The 17778-nt window shown below is 40.4% G+C and overlaps 1 protein-coding gene across 3 annotated transcripts in view; it reads left to right on the top strand.

The window, feature by feature from the left end:
- The first annotated feature begins 594 nt into the window (after positions 1 to 594).
- The window catches only part of KIF5B (kinesin family member 5B), a 45720-nt gene continuing 28536 nt past the window's right edge, over positions 595 to 17778 (top strand). For 2 of the 3 annotated variants that reach the window (XM_081343895.1, XM_081343894.1), the window contains exons 1-5: positions 595 to 953; positions 9750 to 9837; positions 11985 to 12058; positions 14142 to 14246; positions 17701 to 17749. In XM_081343895.1, coding sequence (XP_081200021.1) covers positions 828 to 953; positions 9750 to 9837; positions 11985 to 12058; positions 14142 to 14246; positions 17701 to 17749 — 442 coding nt within the window. In that variant the 5' untranslated portion in view covers positions 595 to 827. The remainder of the gene's footprint in view (positions 954 to 9749; positions 9838 to 11984; positions 12059 to 14141; positions 14247 to 17700; positions 17750 to 17778) is intronic. The other variant, XM_081343897.1, reaches the window with a different exon arrangement.

Genomic DNA, 17778 nt, shown 5'->3' with positions numbered 1-17778 from the left:
GTGGGCCTGGCCAGCTCTACATCGTTTGCATCAAGGGGGCCTATGGGGGCCTGGGCAGGAGTGGGACAGATCTGAGGGTCTCTGGGAGGAGGGTCTCTGGGCCAGGGCCAAGGCAGTGACGGTCGTTCCCTCAGTTTCCAGGATGGCTTCGCAGGCCGCATGAAACCACTTCACGGGCCGGATCCGGCCCCCGGGCCTTGTGTTTGACGTTTCTGCTGTAGAATGTCCTAAATTCAACCTCCCCCTTTCCAGCATCAGAACCTCGTCCCCTCGTTTGCACAACACGTTCCAGATTTCCGAGGTGGGCGCCTGCGCATCAATACCCTTCCTGCTCGAATCTACAACTTTCCGTTTGTTCGTCACGCGCGTTGTTCTCCAGCCCCACCCTCGACCGATGTAGTCCGCTGCTCAAATCGATGGTTCCCTGTGCTTCACGCTGAAAGAACACCAGCCGTTTCGGCGCCTGCGCAGAGAGTGAGAGGGCAAACAAGCCGTTGGCATCCCTGCAGAAGGTGACGTCACTCTTCCCAAGCCAGCTGTCAACTCCGCCCTCATTTTAAAAAGGGGAGGTCTCGGTTTCGCCGGTCGCGGGTGCCTTTATGGCTGCCATATTGGGAAGGAAGTCAGTGCAGGAGGTAGCGGTACAGTAAGGGCGGAAAAGCCCTTCTTCATTCCTAGTGCGGAGAAGGACGTAGTTATTCCCCTAGACCAAAGAAAAGATAATTCGGCGGTGGATTCAGGAGCTGAGCGGCACGGTAGCTTGATAGGCAGCATCCCAACGGGAAAAACGGTGTGGCTGCAGCGGGCGGCGGCGGCTTTGGCCTAAGATGGCGGACCCGGCGGAGTGCAACATCAAAGTGATGTGTCGCTTCAGACCCCTCAACGATTCGGAAGTGATTCGAGGCGACAAGTATATTGCCAAGTTCCAGAGCGAAGATACCGTAGTTATCGCGGTGAGTGGAGGGGCGGGTGGCTGGAAGAGGCTGGGTGGAAAGGGAGCAATGAAAGGGGTGGCAGCGGCGTCTTCGGGTCGCCCCAAAGGCTTGGCCATTGGCTGGAGGACCGGGTGATGGTGGGGCAGCAGGTGAAGGTATTGGGATGGCTTGATATTGGAAAGCTGATACTGGGGCCAAAAGCAGGGGCTGCGCCCGGGATGAATGAGGGTGTGAGAGATCTGGAGGTGGGACTGCCCGAGTGGAGTTGTGGGAGTAAAAGGGAAGGGCTGAACGAAGCCTGGCATCCCATGGGAAGTGTTTGTTTAAGAGCCTTCTCACATAATCAGGGAAGAATTCGAGCAGCTGTGAACTCTTTGGTCATTATCTCATCCACATATTGGAAAAGGTACCGAACTTACAGAAAAGCAGTCGGCTCCATGTTGTACGCCTTATTGTGAAGAACCAGCGAGGTATTCAAAAGCATCAAAACAAAACCCACTGGTGACTCTTGTGTTCACAGAATATCGAAGAGCTCCCTTGTGGGGCTGTGAAGTCTGTAGTAAGTGCATGGTAGGAGCAGTAGTGGGATTATCTAACAGCAAGTTAATTAATAGCACCTGACACATTTGTAGTAGGTAGATTTCTATCCCAGCAAATTCTTATAGATCATTGGATAGCAAACTTGAGGAGCTTGCATAGATTACATTAATTTGTTATACAATATTGTACAAGTAGAATTAAAGCACAACTTGAATCCTATTACTAATGTTATAGGTGTTTGCAGAAAAGCATTTAATAATTTAGTGCTATATGTGGGACAGAAATATTAATGCCGGTAAGCTTTTATGCCAGATTCTTAATGTTTCTGGATTTGGCATTCTGGAATATCTAATCTTATTTTTCACCTGGTAAGCTTTTATGCCAGACTCTTAATGTTTCTGGATTTGGCATTCTGGAATATCTAATCTTATTTTTCAGGTTTTCTTCAAACAAAAATATGAATGTTTACATATGGAAGATAAGCTTTATGTTATTGATCAACTGTAGTTGATGCTGAGCTGTGTCAGCAGCTACTTTATAAAAAGTTAATTCAGAACTGAAGGAGAAAGGTTTGGGGAAAAATAAAACATAATTGGTTTGACTGCTCACTTTATAATACCTCTGTAATAATTACTATTAACATTTTTTTCTTAATAAGTTTCAGATGAATTGTAACAACATCTGGAAGTCCTTTTTAAAGTTTTGTCTGATAGCTTATTCTAATTTAATATAGTGAAGTTTTGTGAAAATAACTTTTTATGAAGAGCTGAAAACTAAGTTAACTAGATTATTCTTATTGTTAAAATAAAACTTGTATGAATGACTTGCATAGCATAAAAAATCAGCTGAGCATTTGAAAAATTCCTTATAAATCTGAGGAAATATGAAAAAATGGAGTATTACTGGTAGATCCAAGAGGTCTCCCAGGAAGAGCATTTCAGAAATACATTTCTGACAAAGCTACTGAAAATATTTTCCTTTGAGTTAATTTTATTCAATTCAGTTTTACTCGGTTGCCAGCAAGAAATGTGACATAATTTCTTTATGGCAACCTTCCCTAACCTAAATGGTTTTATTTGCTGTAAATTTACCTCCATTGTAATAGTTATTCCTCATTACTACTGAGCAGTAGCTGGGGCTGAAATAGCCGCATATTTAAAGACATGTTGCAGAATTTGCTTTAAAATTTCCAGAACAATATCTCTCACTTGGAGTAATAAATTATTGTTTTGGTATGTTTGTCCTAAGCTTTAAAAGATTTTAAAAACTGATACTATTTTGAACTGTGCTTGGAAATGGTGGAGGAGGAAGTACAGATTTTTTGAGGATATGCTCCAAATCATAAACAGAGCTTTGAAGATGGAGAAATAACAAAAAAAAACCTTGTTTTTCTCATGGTTTGAAAAAAGTCTTCTGTTTTTGTCCATATTTTCCTGGTTTTTCATAATTATGGTCCTAGTCTATCAATATCAAAATTACACTTTGAATTAATTCTTTGGCAGTCTTCAGAAGAAGCCTTGTGTGCATTACATTAGAGCAGGGGTCTTCAAACTTGGCCCTTTTATGACTTGTCGACTTCAACTCCCAGAATTCCTTAGCCAGTGTGCCTGGCTGAGGAATTCTGGGAGTTGAAGTCCACAAGTCATAAAAGGGCCAACTTTGAAGACCCCTGCATTACAGGCATCTGACTTTGGAGCTATAAGAATTGAATAATTTGAGGTATGGCATTGTTTATAGAATGGGTATATTTGGCACAATAGACAAAGATACCTACTTGGCCAAATTTTATAAAAAAATAGAGAAATTTTTGTGATATAGAAAACTTCCAAGTGTCACAGAATTATAGCTATTGGGACATTTTTTCTCTCTAAGGCTCATATTTACTTCATACATACTAAAAAAAAGTCATAAAAGGGAATTAAGATACCACCTTGGAGAAAATTGATTCGAACTGTATGTATAACTGCCCAAATGTAGATTATAATCAATATCTAAAATGTTTTCATTTTTTTCTAACTCCTTTTTTCTTTCTCACATTTATTATATTTTTACAGTATTCCCTACGCATTTAAAATCTTTTAATAAAAACTGTTTTGAAAATATAGCCCATACAGTATACTAATTTCCCAGCAAGGTTTCCTTTTTGTTTATTTTAGATATTTGAGTTGGCTTATCATATCTTTGTGTCTTTAGTGGTTCAGTCTGCTCTGAGTTCATTGTATATAGACTACAATTGTACTAGAGGAGAAGTTAAAACGGAAGTGAAAATGAGGCTAGTCCTGACTGAGACCTAACAAACTATTAACTTGCTGTGTGGAATAAGTATGCTTTCAGCAAATGAATGAGGGCTGTTGAAATATAGACTAGGGCTTTTCAACCTTTTCACCCATTGTACCACGTTTAGGATAAGGCAATATCTGAGTACCTACAGTCGCCCAGCAAGGTGTCAAAAACTTGACCAAAAAAAAGGAAAAAAATGATAAAGTACAAGTAGTCCTCGATTTGCTTTAGTGACTATTCGAAGTTACAGCGGTACTGAAAAAAGTGACTTATGACCATTTTTCACACTTATGACTGTTGCAGCATCCCCAGGATCATGTGATTTACATTCAGATACTTGGCAACTGATTCATACTTATGACCTTCACAGTGTCCCTGGGTCATGTGATCAATGTCCGGGGTGTGTGTGGCATGGCCAGCTTATCACTCAAGTTGCCGGGGACCTGTGGAGGGGGAATCCGTTGGTCTCTGATGGAGGGGGGTGGATGCCTTCCTTCCCTCCCTCTCTCCCATTGTCCTTTCCTTTCTTTCCTTCCCTCCCTCTTTGTGTCTTCTTCCTTCCCTCTCTTCCATTGTCTCTCCTTCCTCTCATTGTCCTTCCCCTCCTTCCTTCCCTCTTTGTCCCTTCCTTCCTTCCCTCCCCCCTCCCTTCCAAGCAACCTGCTAGTCCAAACTACAAATATTGCACCTCACACAACCTGCCCATCTCCCATTTTCAGGTAGGTACATTACAAACCGGCTACTTCTCCCAGTCATTTTTTCCCTACCAGAGCCCAGCATTCGAGCCAGGTTCCCGATCCTCTCTGTGTACATCGTTCTTCCCATAGCACTCCCCAGTGCTGTCGAGAGATGCCCATTTCTGGCCGCATTGCTACTGTTATCAAGTTAATTTTCACCTGCCTGACGGAAGAGAGTGATGCTTTTTTCCCTCCAAAGGAAGGGAGACAAACCCGAATCGCCACCAAGTCACCCTTCCTTCGGGCGAAGTAATCTCCTTGCAATGCAAAAACCTGGGAGCGCCGTCTTTTGCAAAGGGCAGCATGTGCGCCCCATGAGCAAAGGAGGAGAGCAGCCAAGCAACCTGCTAGTCCAAACTACAAATACTGCTTCTTGGGATGGGGTGGGGGGGATGGAAAGGAAATGTCTGGAAATCATGCAAAAACTTTTCCTCTTACTGCTATTCTTCCAAGTTGCAAAGGAAAAGCAGAAAGAAATACTGCTTCTTGGGATGGAGTGGGGGGGGGACGGAGAGGAAACATCTGGAAATCATGCAAGAACTTTTCCTCTTATTGCTATTATTCTTCCAAGTTGCAAAGGAAAAGCAGAAATAAATACTGCTTCTTGGGATGGAATGGGGTGGGGACGGAGAGGAAACGTCTGGAAATCATGCAAGAACTTTTCCTCAATGAAGGCTACTGCTAAGCTTGTAAGCCGCCCTGAGTCTTCGGAGAAGGCCGGGATATAAATGGAATAAAAAAAAAAAGCAGAAACAGCCCAGCCGCGTAGGTCAAGCTCGGCTCTCTTTCTCCCTTAAACGCGGTTCATCAGGAGCTCTGGTGCTTCCCACGCTTCCAGCGGGGAGACTGGAAGCTTTTTCACCGACCTGGGGCAACTTTGCAAAAAACAGCAAAAGAGCACGGAGAAGCGCAGCTCAGCTGTACTTGCACACCCCGATCCCACACTCCTGCCCCGCTCGCTTGCTTTCCACTTGCTTGCGGGGCACTCGGAAGTGGGCGCCGCTTGGAAGCCACCCGCACAGGCCGCTTGGAGGCCGCCCGTGCCCGCTCAGAGGCTGGCGGCGCTCAGAATCCACCCGCACAGGGCGCATCAAAGTCATCTGTGCCCGCTCAGAAGCTGGCGCCACTTGGAAGCCACCTGCACAGGCTGGTTGGAGGCCGCCCACGCGGGGCACATCGGAAGCTACCCACACCTGCTCAGAAGCTGGCGCTGCTCGGAAACCAACCGCGCAGGGCACTTGGAGGCTGCCCACGTGGGGCGGATCAGTCACCCGTGCCTTCTCAGAAGCTGGCGCCACTCGGAAGCCACCCGTGCAGGCTGCTTGCAGGCCGCCCGCGCCCGCTCAGAAACCACCCGTGTGGGGCGCTTAGAGGCCACCAGTGCCCACTCAGAAGCCAGCGGCACTCAGAAGCCATCCGCGCAGGGCGCTTGGAGGTCGCCTGGTGCTCAGAAGTAGCCCGCGCTCAGAAGCTGCGCTCTGGGTGCAGAAGCGCGGCTCACCTGTAGTTGCACATGGCGATCTTGCACTCCTGCCCCGCTCACTTGCTTTCTGCTAGCTTGCGGAAAACATGCTGCTTGCTAAGTGAAGCCCCAGGATCAGCGGGTTACATGCACCCTTCCTCGTTCGCTGCTCCTCAGAAAACAGGCCATGCCAATCTGCCCCTTTCTTGTCTCCGCCTTCCTTTTCTCTTCTGGGTGCACTGGAGGCTCCAGTCCAGTTAATATGTCACCACAGATCCTGGGGATTCAGGCAAGCTCTGCAGCTCCAACTGATCTCCTCCAGGTCTGTGCGGCTCCATTTTAATTTGTTCCCTCCCCCACTCCAATTAGCTAGGCAGGCTCATGGACCACCAGCCAGGTGCTCGCGTACCACAGGTGGTACGCATACCACTGGTTGAAAAGCCCTGATATAGACTACCTGTTGCAAGCAAGCAATTTATTAAGGAGGGGATATCTATATTTCTTTAATAAGTTTTAAAGTTTATTGTAAAATATAAAACTTTAAAAGCAATTTTCACATATTGAAATTTACTGAAGTTACAGAAGAAGAATGTGTTTCTACAATATATACATTTTGCTGATACTTGTCATGTTCTAATAAGCTAATTCAGATATGTAACATTTGTGTTGGGCTCAACAATGAAATGTTTCCAATTTCTCAAGGTACATTAGGGCCATAATTTTTGTTGGTGCTTAATTTTTAAAGTATTCAGGACTGCTAATTATTTTGCAGGGCACATTTTTATTTTAGATTTTTTATTCCTTTATTATTTTTTTAAACAATTCAAGGCACCAAATATATATATATATATATATATATATATATAGTATTCCTTCCTCTTTTCATTTTCCCCCCACAACATCCCTGTGATGTGAGTTGAGCTAAAAGCCAGTGATTGTCCCAAAATCACCCAGTCAACTTTCATGCTTAAGGTAGGACAAATTATTTGTGCTTTATGTGCAATGCATGCCTATCAGGCACACACACAGAGATAAAGGTTTCTGATAAACAGACAAAAGTATATATTGACAGAATTATTTAAAATTGGGTGCATGGACCTTTTTATTTCATGATTGATGGACATCCACTATTTTTATTTGACCTTATAATGAACAATTATTTTTGATGCTACACCCTTAAGTCTTCTGTCAGATGCCAAGGTTCTTGGGGGGGTTGATTTTTTTTTTAAATTGACTGGTTTTCACCGATTCCAAAATCTGATGTGATGAATGGATTTTTTTTCATGAGATCTCTGCAAAACATGAAGACATGCTTCATGCTGGGTAAATCAGATGAAAAGTGTGTGAATTCAATTTGTCAGAATAAGGCAAGTAGTTCCTAAAAAAATGAACTCATGTTTGTTCAGATTAAAGGCTGCAGTCCAATATTTTCTCAAAACAGTTAACCAAGCACCTGTGGAAAGTTTGTAAACAACATATGGACAGTTACACTTTCCCATGTGTTCCTTATAACTGGTGACAAGGGCTTGTTGATCTCATGAGAGAAATTACAGCAGTTGGAATTAATAGTCATGAAAACCTTTGATTGTCACTCTCATGATGTCATTCGATTAGGAAATTTATATCTTAAGCAATGTTTACTTCATAACTTTAATAAAGTTTAATGTAAGTTAAATAAATACTAGAGCTATGCATATATTAGAAATGTTAAGGGACAAGAACTTTGGATAGTATATGAGCATAGCACATCTTTTTAATGAATAAATGAGTACTGTATAAGAATATCTTAAAGTAGCAGAATCTTTTTCACCTCACAGAGCCTAGATAGGCCTTTTTTCCTGTCTAATAGAAATCAACAATGAATGTAATAATAAACTTCTTTAATATTCCTCATACTTCTCTAAATCTAATTTCTTAACTTGTAAAGTGTTTTAATTAAAACAAAATGGAAATTCTTGATTATAAATTTGTAATGATTAGAAACAATTTTCCCTAGAAATTGGGAAGCTTTAATATCAGGAGACAACAAATTTATCTTCAAAATCAGTAAACTATTATTTATGTATTCTCTTCAGAATTAATGCTACTTGTTTTTGCTATCATGTACTGGTATAAAACAGATTTCAGGTTTTTTTTAAGAATACAGTGGTTTTTGTGAAATCAGCTTTGTAGTGATTTATATAAAACACATTTAACAGAGTTAATAAAAGAATTAGTATATTCTTAATTTGTAAGAAAGGGACGCGGTGGCTCAGTGGGTTAGGACGCTGAGCTGGTCGATCAGAAGGTCAGCAGTTTGGCGGGTCAAATCCCGAGTGCCGCGTAACAGAGTGAGCGCCTGTTACTTGTCCCAGCTTCTGCCAACCTAGCAGTTCGAAAGCACATAAAAATGCAAATAGAAAAGTAGGGACCACTACGGTGGGAAGGTAACAGCGTTCCGTGCGCCTTTGGCGTCTAGTCATGCCAGCCACATGACCACGGAGACGTCCTCGGACAAGCGCTGGCTCTTCGGCTTTGAAACGGAGATGAGCACCGGCCCCTAGAGTCGGAAACGACTAACACACGTGTGCGGGGGAACCTTTACCTTTACCTAATTTGTAAGAAGAATATTAAAAAAATTATTTTGAACCAAAAGCTGCGTGGCTGTTAAACCTGCCTTTTTTTAACCATGTTGGAAACGAGACAATGTCTGAAAGTATTATTTCTTGAAGCAGCCTATTGAAATCAATCCTAGTTAGCATTTGATAGAATTATGAAACATCTCTTTGCTTAACTCTTTAGGAGTGTTGAGTATAATGGTAATCTTTAGACATTGAAATATATGATTCAGATTTGTTCTTAATTTAAAATTAGCAGTGTATTACAATTCTTAAAAAGCTCTTGTTTTATCAGTTAATATATTTTTGGATTACTATTTTTATAGTCTTTAGACTGTTCACTACTTTAGCATCCAGTACTGTTTATACAGTATTTCAATCTAGTAAGGGAAGCATCATTTAATATTTCAGCTAAAAACATTTCTAGAAACTATAAAATATATATTTATCATTCCAGTGTTTGTTCCTTTGGCAGAAAAATTAGTAAGAATTGTATTGCATTTTAAACACAGGAAAAAATATTTATTTATTTATATCCCGCCTTTATTATTTTCACAAATAAGGGAGTGAACATATCCAATACACTTTCTTGCTCCTATTTTCTCTACAATAACAAGAACCATGTGAGGTGAGTTGGGCTGAGAAAGTATGACTGATCTAAGGTCATGCATCTGGCTTTCATGGCTAAGATGGGACTTCTAGCCTGGTCTTAACCACTTAATCACTAGGCCAAAGCTGGCTATCATCAAAATGAGATGAAATAATCAAATTATTCAAAGCTAAAATTAACAGTTTCAGGTTATATTGGATCCCTGCATCTTTTCTAACATTTTCAAAGACGTCAGGCCAGTTTTAATGGTTAAATCACTGCTTTCAATGTCTGAAAAAATTGCTGGATATTCATGCGTGTATATTTATTTAAAATACTCTCAATCATTGGGTAAAATTCACCTTGAAAATCACCTTTCCTTTTGCTGGCATTTGTAATCAGTTTTATTATTAAATCGATTAGATGGGTGATATAGAAGTCTAATAATTAAACTGAAAGAAAATTAGTTTTTTCAAGGAACAGTTTGAGGTTTAGCAAAAAAATATTTTTGTTACCAAACATTTGGTATACAACGTAACCCATGACCCAACATTAATTGGAATACCAAAGGATTTATTCTAAATTTATAACTTTGTTTATTTTTTCCAGTCTAAGCCTTATATATTTGACCATGTATTCCAGTCACACACATCACAAGAACAAGTATATAATGATTGTGCTAAAAAGATTGTCAAAGGTAAGAGGAGACAATTTTACTTAAATAATAATAAAATACTGGAGTCACAGGTGTAGTTTTGTGTCTTATAACCTGTTTTGCCTTTTAAAACACTAATTTAGTAGCAAGACCAAACAGTATAGTTTAGGTTCAGAAATTAGCTTGTTCTTTAAATCTGACACAGAGTTAAAATTCAGCCTAATGTCTGAAGGGGGAGATGCTTTTTTCATATATCTTTCAGAAATATGCCAAGAGACCCACTCCAAAATTTACGAAATAAACCCAAATTTATAATAATAATTAGTAATAGTAATTAATATAATAATAATAATAACAGCAGCAGCAACTGGGAAATCAGATAATAACAAGACCTGGCAATGGCTAAGAGCAGGAAAGTTGAAGAAAGAGACCAAGGGACTAATTCTGACTGCACAAGACAAAGCCTTAAGGACAAATGCATACAAAGTCAAAATTGAGAAGACAGCAACAGACAGTAAGTGCCACCTATGCAAAGAAGCTGAAGAAACAGTGGACCACCTGGTAAGCTGCTGCAAGAAGATCGCACAGACTGACTACAAGCAGTGGTATGACAAAGTAGCAACAATGGTGCACTGGAAGATCAGCAAGACATATCATTTGCCTGTAAGCAAGAACTGGTGGGATCATAAAATAGAGAAAGTCATGGAAAATGATAAAGTTAAACTGTTCTGGGACTTCAGAATTCAAACAGACAAGCACCTGCAACATAACACCCTCGACTTAACAATTGTTGATAAGAAAGACAAAAAAAGTCTGGATAGTGGACGTGGCAGTGCCTGGAGACAGCAGAATAGACGAGAAAGAACCAGAGAAGATAACAAAATACAAAGACCTACAAATAGAAATAGAAAGACTTTGTGGCAAAGGCAACCAAGGATAGTACCAACAGTAATAGGTGCCTTGAGTGCAATCCCAAAACAACTGGAGCACCACTTGAACACCATTGGCACTGAAAAATTTGCCATTAGTCAATTGCAAAAGGCGGCCTTACTAGGAACTGCTTTCATCCTGCGACGATATCTATAATACCATCGAACATCTACATCTGCCTATCCCAGGTCCTTGGTAAGGACTTGATAGGTAGACAAAAATGCCAAATCCAGTCTGAACATCTGGCTGACTGTGCAATGATCAGTAATAATAACAACATAGTAATTAAATAGATAATTCAATTCAAACTGATTTTTCTCTGTGTGTAGTTTCTTGTAAAATAAATATATTCACCTTCACCTTTAAAATAAGATTTTTCTTTAGAATTAATTGCCACATTAATTTTTTTTCTCATACATAGCAATTGACTGTTGGATAGAAAACCATGTATACATTTTTTCTTATTTCCACATACTGCAGACATACTTTCGCTCTCTTCCTCTCAGTTACCCTTAGACCATTAAAAAAACAAACAACTCTTACCTATTCTTTATATCCTGTTAAGCTTATTGAATGTTATCTATTAACACTCATCTTCTAATCAGGAACTGACAGTGTAGGAAGCATTGTACTTGCTTCTTGCTTGCTACTGAGAATAATCATAAAGACATAAGAGAATATGAGGAAACAAAATGGAAATGAGAGGTGACAATGAAAGAGAACTGAGAGTGCATAGTGGTTGTTTTCTCCTTGCACTAAAGATTGTATTGCTAGTGAATAAGAAGTACAAATCATATAGGATACTGTGAGAAAGCAGCAATAGCAAGGATGCAAGGACAACATTGCAAAGATTTTGTCCAGTAGTTTCTTTTTGTGGAACATATGGAAGCACCATAACTCAGCCATGCTATCTTTAGGAAGAAAGTCCCTGGCACCTAGTGGATGTTTAAGGATGGGGTTAAGTTATACACCTTTATTAATGTTTAGATTGAATAGTAGAAACTCTGGTAGGGAGATAATATGGACCGAAATTCCTGATGTGCCAAGAAGTTAAATATTTGCCCAGATCAAATATCTATTCTTCCTTTTTCCCCACAATTGTCTTGCTTTATTAAACATTTTTATTGCATACAAAAGTACTGATCTCTCTGGAGCAAAACTTAATGAATCTTCCAAAGAAGAATATTGATTTCAAAGTACAGTGCTTTGCATGAAGCTACTATGGAATCTATTATTAATGTACATTCTTTCTACTGTAGATGTACTTGAAGGATACAATGGTACAATTTTTGCTTATGGACAAACATCATCTGGGAAAACTCACACTATGGAGGTAAGGTATTACTAAATATGGTTACTTGGTGCATACTTCTCTTTACACATTAAAGTGTATTTAGTGAATAAGATTTATTTATTAAATAAATAAATAAATAAGATCCAAATGAAGGCAAACTAGCAATAAGTGTAGAAATAAATGAAAAATTATAGCTCAGCAAGAAATTTCTTAGTAAAATTATGTAGTAGAAAACTCATAGACAATTATAAGCATTAATATTGTTTCTAGGGAATAATATTTCTGTTTATCAAGTTACCAATAGTATACATTCCATTTTAAGTAGCTAGTAAGTGTATTGTAACCACAGGTCACAATATGTAACATTCCATAAAAAACAACAAAAAACAAAGTGTAAAATGCAATAATAAAAAGAGGATTAGATGTAAAAAGATCCAACAAAATAAGGCTAGACTTACAACTAAGAACTTAAATATTTACTTCTAAATTTAAATGATAGCAGAGGAAAAATAGAGCTTAGTTGCTGATAGTTGGGAACACAGTGAAATAAGATATACTTAGTCCTTGATTAATGTCCACTTATTGAGCAGTTGTTCAAAGTTATAGTGGCACTAAATTAGTAATAATTTCTACCAGTCCTTAAAGTTCTGGACATCTTACCCCCCCACACACACACTCACATGATTGCAATCCAGTGCAGGCAACTAGCTCACAGTTGCAGTGCCATATGGTCACCTGATTGCCAAGTAAAGTCAATGTGGAAGCCAGCAAGGAGGGTCATAAGTTGCTCCTGTAAATCATTCCCACCACTTTCCCATGTGCTTTGCTGCACTCCACAGAACTTACCTCCTGGCCACATTTGTACCAGTCTGCAGCAACTATCTGTACACACTCATATTTCTGGATCACTCAATGCCTGACTGTGCTCACACTGGATTGCACCAACTGTCTGCATGTTTTCCCATCCTTCAGAGCACCCACTCTGCATCTGTCTGTAGTTGTACCAGACTGCAGCAGCCACCTGTGTGCATTCCCACCCACTGGAGCACCTAGTGATGCTGCAACAGCCACTTACCTGCCCTCTGACCTACTTGTAAGCTGCTTGGGACTTGGGACTTCCTCCTAGCTTCCCCACTGATTTTGCTAGCAGATCCTTGTCACAAAGAAGATCCTTGCTTAATGGTCCTCGATCCTCACTTAACAATGGCAACAGGGATTGCCAGGATTATGTGATGCCATCATGTGACATATTTTATGACCTCATCACTTAGCAATAGAAATTACCATCCCAATTACTATTATTAAGTAAGGATTATCTCTATATGGTATAATGAGAATTTGGTAAATATTATTACATCCCATCAATTTCAGTGGAAAAAATAAAAGTTATTTCTCAGAGTTGATACTAGTGGGTTAGTAATTAGCTGGATCATGCCTATACATTTTGCTTATAATAATAGCAATTAATATGCCTGCAATCATTGGTGACTGGTTTACATATTGTTAAAAAAATTAAAGCAAGGAAGGACAAAGAACAAAAAAGAAGATAAGATAGCAAAATTACAAAGCAGATAGAAATAAAAAAATTCTCACAATCCAACGAGGGTTTCAAAGAACCATGGGTAGACTGGGGCCATTTGAATATCATTCTAGAGTGCAAATGCTGCTAGAGAGGTCTCAAAATATATCATTGTTTAATAGAAGGCATCCAGATGTTAGATTGGATCAGCCAGGTAGACACTATAAGAGACAGGGAGTCCCTCAAGTAAGTAGGCCCTATGCCATGGAGGACTTTAGAGGTAGCGATTAGCAACTTGAATAACAGGTGGAAACAAGCAATCACACAGCTAGTGAAGTAGAAGTGTTAGATGGACATATCAAAGCATGCTTATCGCTGCCTATGTTGCTGAATTCCGCATTGTGGAGCAGTTGAAGGTTCCAGTTGATTTTTATGGGCAATCCCATGTAGAATATATTGCAGTAGTCAAACTGAGGAGACCAGCCCGTAAGTGACTGTCTGAATTATGAATTATAAGCTGATTGTGAGTATAGTTTTTCAAAAATCCTATTCTTTTCAGACTTATGTAATCCTGGCAATAATTAAATTTATTTTTCTTTGAAGGGGAAGTTGCATGATCCAGATGGAATGGGGATTATTCCAAGAATAGTGCAAGATATATTTAATTATATTTATTCCATGGATGAAAATTTGGAATTTCATATTAAGGTAATTTATTCATTCATTTTGTTTATATCAATGTATACCTTACAATATGAAACTGGATGGCTAGCATATTGTAAAAACAACAGGTAAGCTATGAAAAGAAAAATTAAAGAAACATCACATCTGAGGTCATTTGTGTATCTTCACAATTCAGTGGGGTCACAGAGTGCCCTGGCCTGGGAATAAGCAAATCCTTAATATAATAATATTATATTGAATAATAATAATAATCTAAAATTGTCAGTACCGTATTTTCCGGCGTATAAGACGACCCGGCGTATAAGACAATTTCCAAGATTTTTCGTCTTATACGCCGGAAAATACTTACATGCCAGTTGCCAAGTGTCCGACACAAGCCCGATTCAGATTCAGCCCCGTCTGATGCAAATGGTTGCAAAGCCACGCGCTCTTCCAGGCCAGACTCTGCAAACAGCACGCCAGAAGCCGCAACCACCGCGGGAACTCTGAGTCCCCGCCTTTCGGCAGCCTGCACAGCCAAGCGCGATTCGGCTTTGAGATAGCATTTGCAGACGGAGCAGCCGCCGCGTCTGGAGCCAAGCCCCACCCAGGAGACGGTTGGCCAGGCGGGCCCGAAAGACGCACTAGAGAGCCGGGCTTGGGGTGGCCATGCCGAGGCCGGCTGGCGAGGGCCGCTGCATGGTCTGCGGGCAAGAGGGGCGCTAAGTACCGCTGTTCCGCACTCTGTGACCAGGCAAGTGATTCTTCTGGTCGGCGCGGGTCAGGCGGTGCCTCGGCAGGAGCAAAGGTGCTCCCTACTGTCGAGCAGCGCGCCTCTGGGGACCGCCTGCCCCTCCTCTTTTCGGGGACCTGACAGCCAGCATTGGAAGCGCCAGCATGGCCAGTCCTACAGAAAGCAACGGCGGCGGCTGCAGTAGCCGCCCCAGGAGCTGACGAGAGTTTGCCCTCCATCACCCGTTCGCCATTGGCCGCTTAACCACGGGTCGCCATCGCCTACCTCCATTCACCCAGCGATCCCGCTGTCCAGCAGAAAAGATCAGAGAGGTGAATAGTATTTTCCGGCGTATAAGACGACCCGGAATATAAGACGACCCCCAACTTTTGAGACAATTTTCATGGGTTAAAAAGTTGTCTTATACGCCGGAAAATACGGTAGATATATCTGCCTTACAAACACCAACTGGAACCAATCCCACAAGTAGAAAGGACCATCCTAACACTTGTAAGCCTCTAAGCTGGTCTAGAAGTCCACCATAATTAGCAGTACTGAAAACTGTTGAGAAACCCAAGAATGTCAGGATGGATGTACTACTACAATCCCAACTTAGTTAGAGGCAATTTGTAAGCGTGACCAGTGCCTTATTAGTACTATAAAGTGATCTGGAACCCAACTGAAAAAGTTCCGGATAATCCATTTGCTTCATTGCCCTCTGGAGCTGACATGATCTAATACACGAGTAGCCTTACAGGCCCAATGAAACTGTCCACTACATTGAGACCAGCATACTCAAACTCTTTCCAAATAGCCAAGTCAAACTATGCCTCAGTCAAGTTCATAAGAAATTTATGATTTTAATTTTTATGATTTTAAACTTTTAAGAACATTTAATTTGTCTCAGAGCAGATTCTGTTAGATGCATTGAATTGTCTTCTTGGTGGCCTTTAAGATGGATTGCAAGAATAAAGAGAATCCAGAGTTGCTTTTAAGGGGTTGAGAACCCATCTGAAATAATTGGGAGGTATATAGAGAGTACAGGCAATTTCCTATTGTAAGAGCAATCCAATTTCCCAATGTGCAACTTAAAAAACTTTAGTTTGAAGTTATATACAGACAAAGGTTTTCTTACCAAGCTATTAAACTTTACTAAAGCGAGCCAATCGGAAAGTATTCTTGGTCTGAGAATGTAAGATCAGTTCTGTCTTCCAAAAATTGATGACTACTTGCCTTAAAACAAGGTACCGTATTTTTCGGACCATAAGACGCACCTGAACATAAGACGCACCCAGTTTTTAGAGCAGGAAAACAAGAAAAAAAATATTCTGAACCAAATAGTATCAGTATACTAAAACAGGGCTTTTCAACCTTTTCATCCATTGTACCACTTTTAGGACAAGGCAATGTCCGAGTACCACCAGTCGCCCAGCAAGGTGTCAAAAACTTGATACCCCCCAAAAAAAGAAAAAAAATGATAAAATACAGGTAGTCCTTGACTTACAACGATTTACTTAGTGACTGTTCAAAGTTACAATGGCATTGAAAAAAGCAACTTATGACCATTTTTCACACTTATGACCATTGCAGCATCCCCAGGGTCATGTGATTTACATTCAGATACTTGGCAATTGATTCATATTTATGATGGTCACATTGTTCCAGGGTCATGTGATCGCCTTTTGCAACCTTCTGACAAGCAAAGTTAGTGGGGAAACCAGATTCACTTAACAATCATGTTACTAATTTAATTTCTCTCTCTCCTTCTCTTTCTCTCCCTCTCTCCCCTTCCCTCTTTCTTTCTCCCTTTCTCTCCCTCTCCTTCTTTCTCTATTTTTCTCTCCCTCTATTTCTCCCTCTTTCTCTCCCTCTATTTCCCTCCCTTTCTCCTTCTTTCTCTCTCCCTCTTTCTCTCCCTCCCTATTTCTTTTTCCTTCTCTCCCTATCTTTCTCTCTCTCTCTTTCTCTCCCTCTCTTTCTCTCCCTCCCTCTCCCATTGTCCCTTTCTTCTTTCTTTCCTTCCTTCCTTCTTTTCTTCTTCTCTCCCTCTTTGTCCTTCCCTCTCTGTGTTAGAGCAGTACCCACGGAAGCGGCCCTGCAGCCTGGCTTTCTCTTGCAGAAAGCAAGCTGAAACGGAGCGAGGATATTGCAGCAGTGCGAGATCGGCGTTTCTCAGCACATGCCGATTCGCGCTTCTGGCAATCTCCCTTGCTTTCCACTTGCGGAGATTGGGGCTGACCATATGGATCACCTTCGGACCATAAGACGCACCCTTGTTTTCCCCCTCACTTTTTTGGGGGAAAAGTGCGTCTTATGGTCCGAAAAATATGGTATATTTGAGACTTGGATAAGATTAGTCTTCACACTTTCAAAATGTGTATAGTTTGGAATGCCATGGAGATTTGAAAATAGTAATTTACTGCAAAGATTACATATTTTATATTTACATATCATACATAATATTATAATTTTAGGAAGAGAATGTTTGTAAATAAGCCAGTGATGTCTAACTTTAGTGACATTTTTATTAAGTTGCAGCAGCATTTTCGTTTTTCTAAGCTTCAGTTCTTATTGTCACAGGTCTGCTTTTTTAAAATTGTGCCATTTTAAATTTTTAACATTTGTGAACTTTATAACACTCTGGCTATCAAAATGGTTCAGAATAATGTATTCAGGTTTATAAATGAATCATAGGTGCATTATTTTAGTATTTATTGATTTTGCATAAGTGAAAAGTTACAGTTTCCTTATGCCATATTCTTTTAGGTATCATATTTTGAAATTTATTTGGATAAAATAAGGGACCTTTTGGATGGTGAGTATATTCTTTCTTTTGAAGATGAA

This window comes from Vipera berus (genome assembly GCF_964194415.1).
Source record: "Vipera berus genome assembly, chromosome: Z".
NCBI lineage: Eukaryota > Metazoa > Chordata > Lepidosauria > Squamata > Viperidae > Vipera > Vipera berus.
This window is presented reverse-complemented; position numbering and strand designations above follow the sequence as displayed.